The sequence below is a fragment of the Pleurodeles waltl genome, chromosome 12 (assembly GCF_031143425.1).
Source record: "Pleurodeles waltl isolate 20211129_DDA chromosome 12, aPleWal1.hap1.20221129, whole genome shotgun sequence".
In the NCBI taxonomy this organism is placed as follows: Eukaryota; Metazoa; Chordata; class Amphibia; order Caudata; family Salamandridae; genus Pleurodeles; species Pleurodeles waltl.
The window spans coordinates 50666407-50685068 of NC_090451.1; the positions used below are offsets into that span (position 1 = coordinate 50666407).

At 48.2% G+C, this 18662-nt stretch overlaps 1 protein-coding gene across 1 annotated transcript in view; it reads left to right on the plus strand.

The window, feature by feature from the left end:
• PIK3R2 (phosphoinositide-3-kinase regulatory subunit 2) overlaps positions 1-18662 on the plus strand; it is a 131263-nt gene that overhangs the window by 85294 nt on the left and 27307 nt on the right. The window contains exons 3-4 of the mRNA XM_069216406.1: positions 10190-10282; positions 16164-16238. Coding sequence (XP_069072507.1) covers positions 10190-10282; positions 16164-16238 — 168 coding nt within the window. The remainder of the gene's footprint in view (positions 1-10189; positions 10283-16163; positions 16239-18662) is intronic.

The window sequence follows — 18662 nt, forward strand, 5'->3', positions numbered from 1 at the left end:
TTGAAGTTCAAATCATCAAAATGTCATAGGCTGTGGTGCCTGGCTTCCAGTAATGACTCAGTGGGGGCCCCGGATTCCAATAATGATTAAATTGAGGACCACAGAAGACAAAAGATTAACCACTGGACTGATGTAAGGTCAAGTTTTTTTTTTTTATGTGAATTCATCTTTAGAATAGTGCCATGAAGACTCCTTCTCCCTCACTGCTACTATAGCAACTTTCAAACACCCCCGGCTGTGATAACTCTGCCCTTAAACAGGGTCCTCTGACTGTTGATGGCCCTCCGCTGTTTGCTTAAAAGCTGAACTAAATCCGATACATGCGTTGAAGACTGTACTACGTAAGCGGTCCCTTAACCGTTTTGCCATTGATAGTGTAGAAGAGTCAAGTGTACAAAGGAGATTTCTTGGTTCCTTACAGCCGGGGCTTATGACTGCCAGGCAGGTGCAGTTTTTTAAGTCCAAAGAGGGCACCAACAGAGCCCTGGTAGGGCTTTGATTCTACATCTCATTCTTGCTGTGCCAGGGTTCAGCCTTGGCAGGCCCTGCCCACTTAGAGCAGGGTTCTTCAGACTGGGGGGAAGGTACCCCTAGAGGGGCCTCAAGTGATCCCGGGGGGGGGGCGCCAAGCTCTGGCCAAAAGAAACATTACCACAATAACTGTGTTATTGAAGGAGGCTAACCTAAAAGCCTCTTTCTGTCTATTGTTGGTACGAGCTCCTGGAGGCAACAATCCATTTTAAGCCAGACCTAAAAATGCAGCAGCGCCTCGAGACCCTCATGGGTGATTTGAGTCGCTCTGTAAATGTTTGATTGATCGACTGAGTTGTAGTACACACAAACTCTGATCAAGTAATCTGTTGCACAATCCGTTCTTAAGGGTCCGCTCTCCTGTTCAACAAAAACACACCCCTGTTGGACCACTTCTTGAAGAATCACCAAGCAGATTCCTAAATGACTCTCACGAGAGCCAAATTTACATGCAGCTAGAGGTCAGCAAAGCATCTAGGCATCATCACCGGATGCCTTAGGCACAGTGCCCTTTGGATGAAATAGAAAACCTCCCTTTCCTACAGCTCAGTAACCATGACCTCTCCAGACACTGCAACTTACAACTCTCCTTACTCTGGGAAATGTTCACATTGCTCATTTCAATTCACAGTAGAGCTTAGTAGATCATTAGGAAAGAGACCATTAGATGACTGTACCATGATTCACTCTGCTTCTTAGAAACCTCAGCAACAAACTCCAAAGAGGGCAAAGACAAACTAAGCCAACAGGTGCCTAAATGAGCCCTCACCACAACTGCCCTAAGAGCACGCAATTGGCTCCTGATGGAGTCAAGGATAAAGTGATGTATCACTCACATTGGATCAGCGGTCTTGCTTACCACCAAAACCTGCCTCCCAACTATATTTGAGCCAAAAACCTGCGATCGTCCATCCCCGCACGTTAAGATGACTGAAAAACAGGGACAGATCATTGGGAGCTCTGGATGCCAAACTTTTGAAGTCTCTGATTCTCTCCCTAAGCAAAACCCAGGACCTCTGTCTTAGAAGAACACTTTAAAGAAAAGTTATTGGTTCCTCGACTTGGTTAAAGATTCAACTTCAACAAGGGCAACACCTTTGCATGGATCTCACAATTGTATTTATCTTGGAGAACATTGGTTCCCAAAACTCAGCCCTAGCTGTTTTTGAATTAGGTCAGACTGGAGGCACAGTGAATGAGCAGTGCAGGAATCACTGCAGTTTGTGCTTCATCAAGGGTTCTGCCATGAATAGAGGCCTTTATGATAGAACAGGTGCTCAATTTCCTATTCACACACTTGGCTTCCTCTGAAATTCCGGCTTCGACAAATTGGTCGGCTACAGTGATGCACAAATTGGACGTGGCTTGAGTGGAAGCGCCTGGAAAGTACATTAAATTTCTCACATTCACCCTGGCGTATCCACCTGACTGCTCGCTTTGTACGAGCGAACACCGCGTGTGGTTTGCTTCATGTCGTCATAGTATGTCGCACAGACCTAGCGGGGAAGCACCCGTTCTCCCTGTGTCCGGGGAAAGTTTGGAAAAGGTTTAAAGATCTGTATAGAGGGTGCTTTACCTATATTTCCATTCCACATGTTTACATCATACTTTTGCATGGGAAGCATTGATAACTCGCACGGGGTGGTGAAGTGGTTTGCCAAGAATCGCAGGATTTTTGATCAGTTGCTGAAGCTGGGATCAAAACCCTGTCTCTAGGTTCCAAGGTCACAGTTGATCAACTACATCTCATGATCATTCTCCCAAGCTGCTATGGAGAAACAAGCATATTGTACTTCAGAGAAGCCACGTTAAGGCATCCTGTGGTGAAAGTTTCCTAATGGAAAAATATAGGGGAAAGTACAAAAAAAAAAAAAGTTTGATAAACTTGAAAAAACAATTACAATTTCTTCTGTTAAATATTAATGTAAATTAATATTATTAGATATTTTAAATGTAAAAGACGTTAGGCGCTACAGCCATATTCGCTTATTTTGGAATTTAAAATATAAATACTTTTGAATAGATTACATTAAATTAAAATGATTGTTTTAAAGTTTAAATTTAAAACAAAAATCGCACCTAAAGTATAAAAAAAAAAATTTTTATGTAGTAAAAATTATTAAAAGAAATATATGCAAGTATTTGAAAGTATTTTAATTCATTTTAATAAAAATACTACATTCCTATAAAAATTCGTATATGGTTACTAATATACTTTAAGATAAAATAATAAATATTTTAACTTTAGATACTTTTTAAAAAAACATTTAAATGTAATTATATGTTTAGCTAGTTTAAAAGAAATGTAATTCCACATTGTTCTCTTTTTGGTATTTTTTTGATTCCCTACCTCCATTATTTTGGATGGGAAGGTGTTGCAATACCAGTGGTTGTGTGGTGGTAGGCTTACTCCAGCTCTGAGCTTACGTACACTTACTAGTGTTTGGCTCCTTTGTAACTTTAGTAACTTTAGAAATGATGGTATATGAACACCAGTGGGCTTTATGCTTTGTATGTGATGCGTGTACCCGTATAAGCCCCTCCCTGAGGGTCTCCTTACTCCTTCCTAATACCCTCCATTTAAAAAGCGAGGAGAGGTGAAGGCGGAGATTTACACCTGCAGGTTTGTGAGTATTGGTTTGTAGCACCTTCGTAGTTCCATTGTGGTACTGCCAGTTGTACTACTAAATGCAGTTTGTGAGCGCGGACCCTTGTGCTTTTATAAGCATTGTGTTGCATGATTGATATAAGGATATTTAAGCTGTAAACTCATGGGTTTTCTTAGCTCAAAGAGAGCCCCCTATGTCATTTCAACTGAGGGTGGATATTGATGGGGAGGTCGGATTCAGGTTTTAGAGTTATACGTTTCTGTGTTCCGATTCCGAAGGAACGAAGTAGAATTTGCTTTACATGTTCTTGTTTCTTATTAATATTGAGCTTGGGGGTCGCTTTCTATGTGTCTGCATCAAGGCTAACCTAGGGATTGCTCTGTGTGAGATTGTCTGTGGGGTCTCTGTGTCGATTGCTGGGTGAACAGGTGTGAGCTTGTGTTTAGGGTTTCTGTTGATTGTTGGGTTTCGAGGTGTGACGGCACGGAAGGTCTCTTTGTATGATTCTTGGGTGCACTGGTGTGAGCTTCTTTACAGGGTCTCCTTGTGTCAGTAGTTGGGTATTTAGGCATGAGTTTTTCTGGGGGGTCTTTTTGTGTTGATTGTTGGGTGTACTATTGTGAGCTTGTCTGGGTTTCCCCTTGAGTGGACTGTTGTGTACACAGGGGTGGGCTCGTCCGCAGGGTCTCCCTGTGTTGATTGTTGGGTGTACAGGCGTGGGCTCGTCTGGAGGGTCTCCTTGTGATGATTGTTGGGTGTACAGGCATGGGCTCATCTGCAGGGTCTCCTTGTGATGATTGTCGGGTGTACAGGCGTGGGCTCGTCTGTAGAGTCTCCTCTCGATTGTTGGAGTACAAGTGTGGACTCGTCTGTAGGGTCTCCTGTCGATTGTTGGGTGTTCAAATGTGGGCTTATCTTTATGGTCTCTTTGTGTCGATTGTTGGGTGCACAGGTGTGAGCTCATTTGTAGGGTATCCTTGTGATGATTGTTGGGTGTAAAAGTGTGGGCTCATCTTTAGTGTCTTCTTGTGACCATTGTTGGGTGTACAGGCGTGGGCTCTCTTGGGTCTCCTTCTGTCGATTGCTGGGTGTACAAGAGTGGGCTCATCTTTAGTGTCTTCTTGTAACGATTGTCCGGTGTACAGGCGTGGGCTCATCTTTAGTCTCTCCTTGTGACAATTGTTGGGTGTACAGGCGTGGTCTCATCTTTAGTGTCTTCTTGTGATGATTGTTGGATGTACAGGCGTGGGCTCATCTTTAGTCTCTTCTTGTGACGATTGTTGGGTGTATAGGCGTGGGCTCATCTTTAGTGTCTTCTTGTGACGATTGTTGGATGTACAGGTGTGGGTTCGTCTGTAGGGTCTCCTTTTGTCGATTGTTGGGTGTACAGGCGTGGGCTCATCTTCAGTGTTTTCTTGTGTCGATTGTTGGGTGTACAGGCGTGGGCTCATCTTTAGTCTCTTCTTGTGACGATTGTTGGATGTACAGGTGTGGGCTCGTCTGTAGGGTCTCCTTTTGTCGATTGTTGGGTGTACAGGCGAGGGCTCATCTTTAGTCTCTTCTTGTGACGATTGTTGGGTGTACAGGCGTGGGCTCATCTTTAGTCTCTCCTTGTGACAATTGTTGGGTGTACAGGCGTGGTCTCATCTTTAGTGTCTTCTTGTGACGATTGTTGGGTGTACAGGCGTGGGCTCCTCTTTAGTGTCTTCTTGTGACGATTGTTGGATGTACAGGTGTGGGCTCGTCTGTAGGGTCTCCTTTTGTCGATTGTTGGGTGTACAGGTGTGGGCTCATCTTCAGTGTCTTCTTGTGACAATTGTTGGGTGTACAGGCGTGGTCTCATCTTAAGTGTTTTCTTGTGACGATTGTTGGGTGTACAGGCGAGGGCTCATCTTTAGTCTCTTCTTGTGACAATTGTTGGGTGTACAGGCGTGGTCTCATCTTTAGTGTATTCTTGTGACGATTGTTGGGTGTACAGGCGAGGGCTAATCTTTAGTCTCTTCTTGTGACGATTGTTGGGTGTACAGGCGTGGGCTCATCTTTAGTGTCTTCTTGTGACGATTGTTGGGTGTACAGGCGTGGACTTGTCTGTAGGGTCTCATTTTGTCGATTATTGGGTGTAAAGGTGTGGGCTCATCTTTAGTGTCTTGTGTTGATTGTTGGGTGTGCAGGCGTGAGCTCGTCTGGAGGGTCTCCTTGTGGTGATTGTTGGGTGTACAGGCGTGGGCTCATCTTTAGTTTCTCCTTGTGACGATTGTTGGGTGTACAGGCGTGGGCTCATCTTTAGTGTCTTCTTGTGACGATTGTTGGGTGTACAGGCGTGGGCTCATCTTTAGTGTCTTCTTGTGACGATTGTTGGATGTACAGGTGTGGGCTCGTCTGTAGGGTCTCCTTTTGTCGATTGTTGGGTGTACAGGCGTGGGCTCGTCTGTAGGGTCTCCTTGTGACAATTGTTGGGTGTACAAGTGTGGGCTCATCCGTAGGGTCTTTTTATAGATTCTTGGGTGTACAAACTTGTGCTTGTCCATATGGTTTCCTTGTGTTGAATTTTGGGAGAATGGGCGTTAGCTTGTCTCCAAGGTCTCATAAAGATGTTTTTAACTCTGGTGCCGGGTGTGCTGCATGTGGTGTCTTGTGGTATCGTGTCCTGCGTATGTGGCATCCAAGCCAGTGACGAAACTCAAACTGATAGATGCCCCTGAACAATTTGGTGAGGATCCCCTAGTCACAGGGTTCTGCAAAGTCGGTCCTGGAGAGCCGGGTCCATGCCGGAGTTTTGGCATATCCACATTTAGAAACAAGATGTTTCAGAAATCTACATTTTTTTAAATGTGGATATGCTAAAAATCTGGCATGGACCCGGCTCTCCAGGACCGACTTTGCAGAACCTGCTTGGGCTGTATGAGTGACCCATGGGATGCACCAGTCCTCCGGGTCAAGCAGGCCGCAGCTCGGCCAGTGAGATGCTGCGTGCGCCACAGGGGTGCCTGGGAAAGTGCATTACAGCTTCCCACGTGGTTTCACTTAACCCCACCGAGATGACACTGTAAACCGCCTGTAGGAAGGTACCATGAAACATTATCACCTAGACTCACCAGGATGTAAAACAGGTCTGTCCTTGACAAGCTGAGCTTTTTTCTTTACTTATGTATTGTATAAAAAATGTAAAATATATAAAAATAAAGGAGAAGCCTAGGAGCCTATGCGTACCAGCCTGAGCACCAAATCCCACTCCTTTTCGGGCGGCGTTGCACGCGTGGCCTGGCAGAGCTCCATAATATACAGTGCAAGAGAGCCAAAACTTGAAGTGGGGTGACCCATTGCCACGTGGTGTACACTGTGGAGGTTGGCAGCAAAATGTGAATGACACTTAAACAGACCAATGGACAAAGAGGACACAACTTTGTATGTACATATTTTTTTAATGCATTTTTGTAACACAGACGGGGGCAAATTAAATACATTTCTAAGACGGGACGTTTTAAGCAGTTTCTAGGCCAGACCTAAAAATTAAATTAAAAATTAAAGGAATGGCAACATTAGAATGTAAAATGCTGGAATGAAGCCTAGAAGCGGTCGGATCGCAGGATCTGCCCAGTTAAGGGTGCCCCAGGGTACCGCCCAGCCTCTCCCCCCGGGAAGCGTTTGGCAGAGATCCTTTTCTGCTTTGGGGGGTGTAGGGGTGGCTCTGGGGTGCTTTTTCAGGTGCAAGCACCCGTGCCCAGCCAGCCCGGGGCCTTGGAGCTGCTTCAAGAGTGATGTCTGGGGAGGCGCAGAACAAACAGTGGCACAAAGGCAGCGCCGGGAGCCGCCACATGTTGCATAAGATCCAAGTGCATGCTGGGTAAAAGAAGGCAGCTAATCTGCAGCGAGCCTGCGGTGTGTCGGGGGCCTTGATAAAGGGGCCGGGGATGGGGGGGTCTGACCGTCCTTAGGAGGCCCGGCCTGCCAGGGTGCACCAGGGCTGTTTGTTACCAGACATCCTGAAGTGGACCGACCTGTGCCCTCGAAGCTCCCTGGCCCTGTTCTATCCGCGCCCCCCGACTCTGCTGAGCCCCTTATTCAGAAGAGCTTCGGTTTATGGGCGAGAGTTGCAGGGGGTCAATGCACCTGCTGCTGAGAGATCAGCCGCCTCCCGAACCGCCCCGCGGGGTGTCCCGTGGGAGATGAGCGCTCCTCGGCCCCGCCTTCTGTCTGGGGGGGCCCGCTGGGGGCAATCATTTGTTCTTGTGCAGTGGCCGCCTCTGCAGGCTGAGGTCTCAGGACAATTACGGTAAACATCTTTTACTTTTAACCCCGTTCGTCTATAAACCTCGATGCCAAAATCACAGGATGCGACTTACGTAGGCCGCACTGAGGTTTCTGCAACAGCTGCATTAACCCACCGAGCTGGTTATCCGGATTACACCGCAGAGACCGGTTACATTGTAATTCAAGCATTTTGCACAAAGTCACATAAGAAATACTTGTATTTCATGGGGATTTTCTGTAATTAAGTTTGGATTTATTGCCTATATAGGACGCCGGACAGGCCCTTTCGTGACTTGGGCCGACACTTTACAGGGCGGTCTGTTGGCAGAGGTTGGCATGGCCCTGCGAGGATGGGTTTGAGGGTGCAGTACCTCAGTTTGGCAGGGGCTGTGCAGTTGTAGGCTTGCTGATACCCCCCACCCCCACACACACATGAAGCATGCTTGCTGGGACTCATACCTGGGGCAGCTCATGGTAGGTAAACACGCAGGTGCCCCTGAGCGTGTGCACTGCAGGGCACTGCCAGCATGTTATTACCCTCCATTGAACAGTGGCAGGCAGCGGAAGCCCTTTAGATGAGGCATTCTAAGGGGGGCGCTTTAAATCGGGGAGTCACAGGCTAGACGGGATTGCATTCTAGACGAGGCATGCTGGTGCCCCGAAGCGGCAACAGTTCAATGTGGTAGAGGCATGTAATTCGCATGATGATAAAGCACTACAAAGCAGTAGAGGCATGTTGGTGACGTCAGGCATGCTGGTACTCTGTAAAGGAAGCATGGCTGGTAGATGAGGGATGCTGGTACTCTGTAAAGGAAGCATGGCCGGTAGATGAGGGATGCTGGTACTCTGTAAAGGAAGCATGGCTGGTAGATGAGGGATGCTGGTACTCTATATAAAGGAAGCATGGCCGGTGGATGAGGGATGCTGGTACTCTATATAAAGGAAGCATGGCCGGTGGATGAGGGAGGCTGGTACTCTATATAAAGGAAGCATTGCCGGTGGATGAGGGATGCTGCTACTCTATAAAAGAAGCATGGCCGGTAGATGAGGGATGCGGGTACTCTAAAAGAAGCATGGCGGTAGATGAGGGATGCTGGTACTCTATAAAAGAAGCAGGGACGGTAGATGAGGGACGCTGGTAATCTGTAAAGAAAGCATGGCTGGTAGATGAGGGATGCTGGTAATCTGTAAAGGAAGCATGGCTGGTAGATGATGGATGCTGGTAATCTGTAAAGGAAGCATGGCCGGTAGATGAGGGATGCTGGTACTCTATATAAAGGAAGCATGGCCGGTGGATGAGGGATGCTGGTACTCTGTAAAGGAAGCATGGCCGGTAGATGAGGGATGCTGGTACTCTATATAAAGGAAGCATGGCCGGTGGATGAGGGATGCTGGTACTCTGTAAAGGAAGCATGGCCGGTAGATGAGGGATGCTGGTACTCTATATGGCCGGTAGATGAGGGATGCTGGTGCTCTATATAAAAGAAGCAGAGACGGTAGATGAGGGACGCTGGTGCTCTATAAAAGAAGCTTGGCCGGTGGATGAGGGATGCTGGTACTCTATAAAAGAAGCATGGCCGGTGGATGAGGGACGCTGGTACTCTCTAAAAGAAGCAGGGCCGGTAGATGAGGGATGCTGGTGCTCTATATAAAAGAAGCAGGGCCGGTGGATGAGGGATGCTGGTACTCTATAAAAGAAGCATGGCCGGTGGATGAGGGACGCTGGTACTCTCTAAAAGAAGCAGGGCCGGTAGATGAGGGATGCTGGTGCTCTATATAAAAGAAGCAGGGCCGGTAGATGAGGGACGCTGGTGCTCTATAAAAGAAGCAGGGCCGGTAGATGAGGGACGCTGGTGCTCTCTAAAAGAAGCAGGGCCGGTAGATGAGGGATGCTGGTGCTCTATATAAAAGAAGCAGGGCCGGTAGATGAGGGACGCTGGTGCTCTCTAAAAGAAGCAGGGCCGGTAGATGAGGGATGCTGGTGCTCTATATAAAAGAAGCAGGGCCGGTAGATGAGGGACGCTGGTGCTCTATAAAAGAAGCATGGCCGGTAGATGAGAGACGCTGGTGCTCTCTAAAAGAAGCAGGGCCGGTAGATGAGGGACGCTGGTGCTCTATAAAAGAAGCATGGCCGGTGGATGAGGGATGCTGGTGCTCTATATAAAGGAAGCATTGCCGGTGGATGAGGGATGCTGGTACTCTGTAAAGGAAGCATGGCCGGTAGATGAGGGATGCTGGTACTCTATATGGCCGGTAGATGAGGGATGTTGGTGCTCTATATAAAAGAAGCAAGGCCGGTAGATGAGGGATGCTGGTACTCTATAAAAGAAGCATGGCCGGTGGATGAGGGATGCGGGTGCTCTATAAAAGAAGCAGGGCCGGTGGATGAGGGATGCGGGTGCTCTATAAAAGAAGCCGGGCCGGTGGATGAGGGATGCTGGTACTCTATATAAAGGAAGCATGGCCGGTAGATGAGGGACGCTGGTGCTCTCTAAAAGAAGCATGGCCGGTGGATGAGGGATGCTTATACTGGTTTGGAGTGGGTGACCCGGGTGTGCGGGGAGGGGGGGCAGCAGGAGGGGTACAGATGGAGGATTAGGAGGCGAGCTGACAGGAGTGTTTGAGCCACTTGGAATTGAAGAGGTGGGTTCTGAGCTATTGCAAGTTCTGACATAAAAAATAAAGCTTATTGACACTTCCCCAATGAGATATCTGAATAAATAATCTTTTTCTGTCTGTTTAACCCAGGGTTTGTGAAGGTTTCCTGGTAAAGTATATTGTGTACTCTTTTCCCCCAGGATCTGCCCTCCCTGACCTCACCGAGCAGTTTTCGCCTCCCGAGAACGGGCCTCCGACCCTGCTGAAGCTATTGGACGCCATCGAAAAGAAAGGTACATTGGTTGGCCAGTGACACTGTAGCATCCGTGTAGCGCTTTCCTACCCCGTTCTAAGCTCCCAAGGCTTTCTGCTGATAAGGGCCATATGTATGAACACTTTTTCCCATAGACACAGAGTGGGGAAAAACCTTTGCTACATCTGGCCCAAAGTTCGAGGCCACTCCATTTTTTCGTGCACCCGTGGGTGTGTTGTGTTTTTGTGACAGGCTAGGTGGGAGGTTGCATAGTGTCATGAGTGTTGTGTGGTTGGGTGCTGCTAAGTCGTAGTGAACCTTACCAAAAGTATCTCCGGGTGACCGGGTCAGCCGATATCAGAGCAGGATTGGCGCACCAGAACTGGGGAAGGTGCAACCCAAGACACCTGTCCAGAGGAGACGTCAGACATCCCAAGAGTGTGTCTACCCAGATGTGGGAGTGGTGCTCTCCAATAGACACGTCAGACATCACAGTAGTGGGCCTACCCAGATGAGGGAGTGATGCTCTCCAGCAGAGACGACAGACATCACAGTAGTGGGCCTACCCAGGTAAGGGAGTGATGCTCTCCAGCAGAGATGACAGACATCACAGTAGTGAGTCTGCCCAGATGTGGGGGTGGTGCTCTCCAATAGACACGTCAGACATCAGAGGAGTGGGCCTACCCAGATGTAGGAGTTGTGCTGTCCAGCAGAGATGATAGACATCACAGTAGTGAGATGCCCAGATGTGGGAGTGGTGCAGTCCAGAGGAGACGACAGACATCACAGTAGTGAGTCTGCCCAGATGTGAGGATGGTGCAGTCCAGAGGAGACCACAGACATCACATGTGGGAGTGGTGCCGTCCGGCGGAGACGACAGACATCACAGTAGTGGGTCTGCGGGGTCCATCCAGATGTGGGGGTGGTGTCATCCAACAAAGACAGCACATATCAGAGAAGTGGGTTTGCAGGGTCACATGACTGAACGCATTCCCCCTGTTGCACGGTGGATAGCATCAGTTAATCGGGGTGGGGGGGCACACAGGCCGACCAGTATGAAAGGGGGTGCTGGGGCACCAAATCTACATATACAGCCAAGAGGCACAAGCCCAACTCGAGATTCATTGCCAGGCCCATTGCCCCGGTGGGCTGGGTTGCGAAGCGGGAGCTAGTGAGACATGTCCCTCACCGTTGCCTGGTGTCTCCGGGCCCTGCTTTGTGCAGGGCTTGCAGAGGGCTGTGGAATGTTGCTCTACAAGATACAGTGCCTGGATGAAGGTGAAATGGCCTTTTAGTAGCGCCTTCTTGCATAGGAGGCATTTAACACTGTCATATTGTGAGGTCTGTCTTGTAGGACTTCAGAGAGGAGATAACTGGGGTCTGTGGGGAGGAATCTATGTCAGGCTGTGAGAATATCAGAATTAGATACATTTACCTACAATGGGTCATGTACACAGCCCAGGTTTTTTGTTGTCAGTGTTCATATCCAAGGGGATAACAGCCCAGGTTTTGTCACCCAGGCTAATGTTTGGCAGCCTTCGTCTGCTATGATTCACAGCTGTCAAGAATAAAGGCCTTTCGGGAAACCGCAGCACATGTCCCAGGAGTACCTTTCAAACTTGGCAAATGCAAAAGGTTGCAGCACATCATAAGATAAAAATGTAAGAACTTCTTCAGACTGAGAGAGGTCTAGTGCCTCGGCCAAGAAGAGCTCACCTTCTCTGACTACCCTGCCCAAGGCAGCTCTTTCTCAGCCAAAAAACAGTGGGACCGCTCGCAGATAAGGGGTTCTAGAGCGCAGGACTGCACAATCATTCATGTGCCCTGATTGTAGGAGAGCTAAGCATGCCGCATTAATTCAGGTGCCTCGATTACAGTACAATGCAGAGCAAGCATTCACTCAGGTGTCCTTGTTGTAGGATAGTGAAGCTCTGCGCAGTTATTCATGCATCCCTAAAGAAGGAGACTGCAGCACTGCACATTCATTCATGTGCCCTGATTGTAGGAGCCTGAAGCACGGCGCATTAATTCATGTGCCTCGATTGCAGTACAATGCAACCCATGCATTCACTCAGGTGTCCTTGTAGAATAGTGTAGCTCTGCGCAGTTATTCATGTGTCCTCAGAGAAGGAGACTGCATCACTGCACATTCATTAATGTGCCCTGATTGTAGGAGACTGAATCTTGGCACATTATTTAATGTGCCTTGATTATTTTAGAATATATCAGATGCATTCACTCAGTTGTCCTTGTTGTAGGATGGTGTAGCTCTGCACACTTATGCATGTATCCTCAGTGAAGAGGACTGCAGCACCTTACATTCATTCATGTGCCCTTATAGTAGGATACTGACGCACAGCGCATTAATCCATGTCCCTTGATTACAGTACAATGCAGTGCATGCATTCACTCAGGTGTCCTTGTTATAGGATAGTGCACCTATGTGCACTTATTCATGTGTCCTTAAAGAAGGAGGCTGCACTCTCATTCATGTGCCTATGTTGTAGGAGACTGAATCACGGCACGTTATTTCATGTCCTTTGATTATAGTAGAATACATCAGATACATTCACTAAAGTGTCCTTGTTGTAGGATAGTGTAGATCTGCGCACTTATTCATGTGTCCTCCATGGCGACTGCAGCACCACACATTCATTCATGTGCTCTGATTGTAGAAGACTGAATCATGGCACATTATCTTGTGTGCTTTGAATATAGTAGAATACATCAGATGCATTCACTCAGGTGCCCTTGTTGTAGGGCAGTTTAGCTCTGCGCACTTATTCATGTGTCCTCCATGAAGAAGACTGCAACACTGCACATTCATTCATGCGCCCCGAATTTAGGATTGAGCAGTACTTGCTTTCATTCATGTGCCCTGGTTTTAGGACACTGCAGCATTACACACACATTCATGTGCTTATATTGTAGGAGACTGAATCGTGGCACATTATTTCATGTGCTTTGAATATAGTAGAATACATCACATGCATTCACTCAGGTGCCCTTATTGTAGGATAGTGCAGCTCTGTGCACTTATTCATGTGTCCTCAGTGAAGGAGACTGCAGCGCTGCACACTCATTCATGTGCCCTGGTTTCAGGAGACTGCAGCACTGCACACTCATTCATGTGCTCATATTATAGGAAAGTCCAGCACTGCACACTCATTCATGTGCTCTGATTTTAAAGGAGCCTGGCACTGCACATTCCTTCATGTGCCAGTACTGTAAGAGAGTGCAGCATCAACCATGTACAGTGAGGCACTCCTACATTCGCGGGCTGTAACTTTAGGGAAGTGCAGCACCGCACATTCCTGTGCCTTTGCTGTAGTAGAGTGCACTACCGCACACTCATTTGTGTGCCCTTGCTGTGAGAGTGCAGCACTGCACATCCGTTTATGAGCCGTGGTGTGTACGAGAGTGCTAAACTGCACATTCCTTCTTGTGTCTATGTGTAAGAGAGTCCAGCACTGCACATTCCTTCATGTGCCCATGTGTAAGAGTCCAGCACTGCACATTCCTTCATGTGCCCATGTGTAAGAGTCTAGCACTGCAGCTTACTTCATGTGCCCATGTGTAAGAGAGTCCAGCACTGCACATTCCATCATGTGCCCATGTGTAAGAGAGTCCAGCACTGCACATTCCTTCATGTGCCCATGTCTAAGAGAGTCCAGCACTGCACATTCCTTTGTGTGCCCATGTGTAAGAGTCCAGCGCTGCACATTCCTTCATGTGCCCATGTGTAAGAGTCCAGCGATGCACATTCCTTCCACGTGCCCATGTGTGAAAGTGCAGCACTGCACATTCCTTTACGAGTCCATGTGTAAGAGTGCAGCACTGCCCAATCTTCCATGTGCTCTTAGTGTAAAAAGTGCAGCACTGTGAAATCTTCCATGTGCCCTTAGTGTAAAAAGTGCAGCACTGAACAATCTTTCATGTTCCTTAGTGTAAAAGGTGAAGCACTGCACAATCTTTCATTAGCCCTTAGTGAATGAGTGCAGCACTGCCCAATCTTCCATGTGCCCTTAGTGTAAAAAGTGCAGCACTGTGCATTCTTTGATGTCCCCTTAGTGTAAAAAGTGCAGCACTGTACAATCTTTCATGCTTCCTTAGTGTAAAAGGTGCAGCAATGTGCAATCTTTTATGCGCCCTTAGTGTAAAAAGTGCAGCACTACAATCTTTCATGTGCCCTTAGTGTAAAAAGTGTAGCACTGCAATGTTTCATGCGCTCTTAGTGTAAAAAGTGTAGCACTATGCCATGTTTCATGTGCCCTTAGTCTAAAAAGTGCAGCACTGCGCTATCATTCATGCGCCCTTAGTGTAAAAAGTGTAGCACTACAATAGTTCATGTGCCCTTAGTGTAAAAAGTGCAGCACTGTACAATCTTTCATGTCCCCTTAGTGTAAAAAGTGCAGCACTGCACAATCATTCATGCGCCCTTAGTGTAAAAAGTGCACACTGTGCAATCTTCCATTATTGTAAAAAGTGCAGCACTGTGCAATCTTTCATGCGCCCTTAGTGTAAAAAGTGCAGCACTACAATCTTTCATGTGCCCTTAGTGTAAAAAGTGCAGCACTGCACAATCATTCATGCGCCCTTAGTGTAAAAAGTGCACACTGTGCAATCTTCCATTATTGTAAAAAGTGCAGCACTGTGCAATCTTTCATGCGCCCTTAGTGTAAAAAGTGCAGCACTACAATCTTTCATGTGCCCTTAGTGTAAAAAGTGCAGCACTGTACAATCTTCCATGTTCCCTTAGTGTAAAAAGTGCAGCACTACAATCTTTCATGTGCCCTTAGTGTAAAAAGTGCAGCACTGCGCAATCTTTCATGTGCCTTTGCTGTAGTAAACCGCACCTCTGAGCTGTAGTAAAATATACCGAGTCTACCGCACTGACATACGCACTGACATACGATTTAAGCTTCCGCAAGGCGCGGACGGTGTTCTTAGGGAGACCTTTATATAAACGGTCTGTATTCCTTAGTAAAATGGCCTCTGTGCGCTTGTTTGATGTAATTATCAGCCGGGGTCACCGGGCAGCTTGAGAGCACATCTTGATGTTAATACCGGCTATGGACCCGCCCGGAAGGCTGCCCCTTCACACGGTGTCCCTGGCTGCGAACGGCTCCTGGTGAGTCCTGCGGGGTTGTGTCTGAAAGGAGCTGTGGTGTGTTCCAGGGGTTGTGTGTGCACGGACTGTTCCAGGGGTTGTGTGTGCACGGACTGTTCCAGGGGTTGTGTGTGGACGGACTGTTCCAGGGGTTGTGTGTGGACGGACTGTTCCAGGGGTTGTGTGTGGACGGACTGTTCCAGGGGTTGTGTGTGGACGGACTGTTCCAGGGGTTGTGTGTGCACGGACTGTTCCAGGGGTTGTGTGTGCACGGACTGTTCCAGGGGTTGTGTGTGGACGGACTGTTCCAGGACGGACTGTTCCAGGGGTTGTGTGTGGACGGACTGTTCCAGGGGTTGTGTGTGGACGGACTGTTCCAGGGGTTGTGTGTGCACGGACTGTTCCAGGGGTTGTGTGTGCACGGACTGTTCCAGGGGTTGTGTGTGGACGGACTGTTCCAGGGGTTGTGTGTGCACGGACTGTTTCAGGTGTTGTGTGTGCACGGACACTACTGATTGCACGGTTGTCCTTCGGGGGAGAGCAAACTTCACAGAACGGGGACCCAAGATGGCTCACTTGTTCAGGAAAGACACATTATTAAATTACATATTTCTCTGCTGGCTGTTGCACTGACGAATTTAAAAACGTTACTTTTTGAGGCGCTGCTGTTGTTTTGTACGTGTGTTCCCGTCTAGTCCACCTTTCAATGAGTTGAACTGCAATAATGTCGCGATAGAACAGGTGGGTGGGTGGATGAGGCTTGCGCTCGTTGATATTAAATGTTTGACTCACACTGCGCCTACCTCCGCAGGTCTGGACAGCGAGGCGCTGTACAGGGCGCCTGGAGGCCCGGCTGGTTCTGAGCTGAGACAGGCGCTGAGATCCGGTAAGAACCAGTTCTTGGATGGGGAAGATGAGGGATGCGCGGGGCCTGGGTAATGGGATCCAGGCCGGGCCGGGGCTTCCCAGGCCAGCCTCGTGCCACAGTCACACCAACACCACGAGGCCCTTCTACACTCAGCGTTCGGTAAACTACCACAAAACCTTTAATGCCCCCTTACAACACCCGGAGTCAGTCAGTGGGTGGGGGTGGTAGCTTCAGTTTTCCCAACAATCAGGCTGGCACAGGATGTGAATGTACCTTATCCCAGTGGTTCCCAACCTGTGGTCCAAGGACCCCTGGGGGTCCGTGACTGCTTAGACAATTAAATAACAGATTAGGTCCCCTGCTTTCAGTAATGACTCATGAGGGAGGGAGGGGGGGTCCCTAGATTCCAATAATGATTCAGTGGGGGTCCCTGGATTCCAGTAATAAAGTGGGCGGGCCACAGAAGTAAAAAGGTTGAGAACCGCTGCCTTGTACCACAAACAGGGGGCACCAGAGGGGCGTACAGTGGAAAGGGAGAGAATGTAGCGCGTTATTTACTGAAATAACCCACATTTTAAGTTTTTCCAAACAGAGAGAGGGAGAAAGAGTGCAGTTTCACCTGTGTGTGAAATTCCCAGTGAAATCCGACAGACACCTCATCACCCTCAACTGAAAGCACCTGCACCCAACTCTTTATCACCAAATACATTTATTAGGGGGATGTAACACCCCCCACACCTCCCCGAAGCTACGCCCCCTATGTAAGCTCAATACAAGCGCCGACAGCACTCCTCTTTCAACAACATTTTAGCCACCATACTGCAACTAATCTTGGCACAGAAAAGCAGTGCTTAATTTGTGCTTAAGCTCAATACAATGGCCGACAGCCCTCCTCTTTCAACAACATTTTAGCTACCATACTGCAACTAATCTTGGCACAGAAAAGCAGTGCTTAATTTGTGCTTGTTGTTTCCGGTGCTGAACACCAGCACTTATTTTTGAGGGCTGGGGCTTATTCTTCTGCCTCAAGCATTTACTGCGAGCAAAAGGCAAATCTGGGAAAGATGGAGGAAGAGAAAAATGTAAAAGCGTCACAAAGGTAGAAAGCTGCAAGAGTGAGCTGAAGGGGCAGGGAGTGGCTGTAAATGGATTGAAGAGGCTCGAGATGGCTTCAGGATTCCGCTGCCTCAGTATTCCTTGTTCATACATTTAATTGCAGCAGCCGCGTGTTTTTAGAGGAGGGCTTTGGGCACCCTCACGTTTTTAGTTACAAATTAATCACTGCAGACAAATACCCCGCCTCCTCTTCATCAAGCCGTTACAACCTTTTCACCCTTTTCACCGCTCTAAATACGTCTTCTGCAGTTAGTTTTTCTGTAATGATTTACCATTTTTATTTTTCTTAACCATTGTTGGTAATTTTGACCTCCTCTGTGATTATCCATGTAACACGCCCTAGCACCTTCGCGTGACGCCTGTGCTACGTAGAACGGGGTCACGTATGGAGGGAAGAAAGGGGTTAGGCCTTCGTCATTTTAAAACCATTAACTTTCAAAGCCGGCGAGTTAGACACACACTGCAGGAGTTGGCACCACGTGTGATCTGCTCGTTACGAACAAGAATTACAGCAGGGACAACACTGCCTTTCATGCTTCAGAGGTTGATGTGCTTAGTAGCATCATGTTAATTACAGGGCTGCACAACAGATACTTTATATATGGTTCCGAACCCATGTTTACCTGTGCCCATTACCCCCTCTATCGAATTTAACCAGTCTGAAACATACTCTCCCTCCAAATTTAATCCCTTTGATCCAATGCACACATGCCCACGCCACCAATAAATTCTACGCAGAAGTCAATTTAGACGAAAGTTGTGGTTTTTTTTTTTTACCCAGTCCTGAGCTCTGGGTGCCCTGATGAGAGGGAGCTTTAGGGGTCCTGATGAGAGGGAGCTTTAGGGGTCCTGATGAGAGGGAGCTTTAGGGGCCCTGATGAGAGGGAGCTTTAGGGGCCATCAAGAGAGGGAGCTTTAGGGGCCATCAAGAGAGTGAGCTTTAGGGGCCATCAAGAGAGTGAGCTTCAGGGGCCCTCTAGAGTGCAAGCCTGAAAAGTCATCAAGGGAGAGCGAGATTCAGGGCCCGCAGGAGAGTGAGCCTCTGTGGTCCCTAGCAAAGCGAGCTTCGGCAGCAGTCAGGAGAGTGAGCTTCAGGGGTTCGTAGGTGAGTGACCTTCAGGAGAGTGATCTTCAGGGGCCCTCAGAAAAGTGAGCTTCTGGGGACATGGAGAGAAGTTCAGGGGCCCTCAGAAGAGTGAGCTTCAAACGCCCTCATGCGAGTGTGCTTTAGGGGCCCTCAGCAGAGTGAGCTTCAGGGGCCATCAGGAGAGTGAGCTTCAGGGGTTCTTAGGTGAGTGAGTTTCAGGAGAGTGATCTTCAGGGACC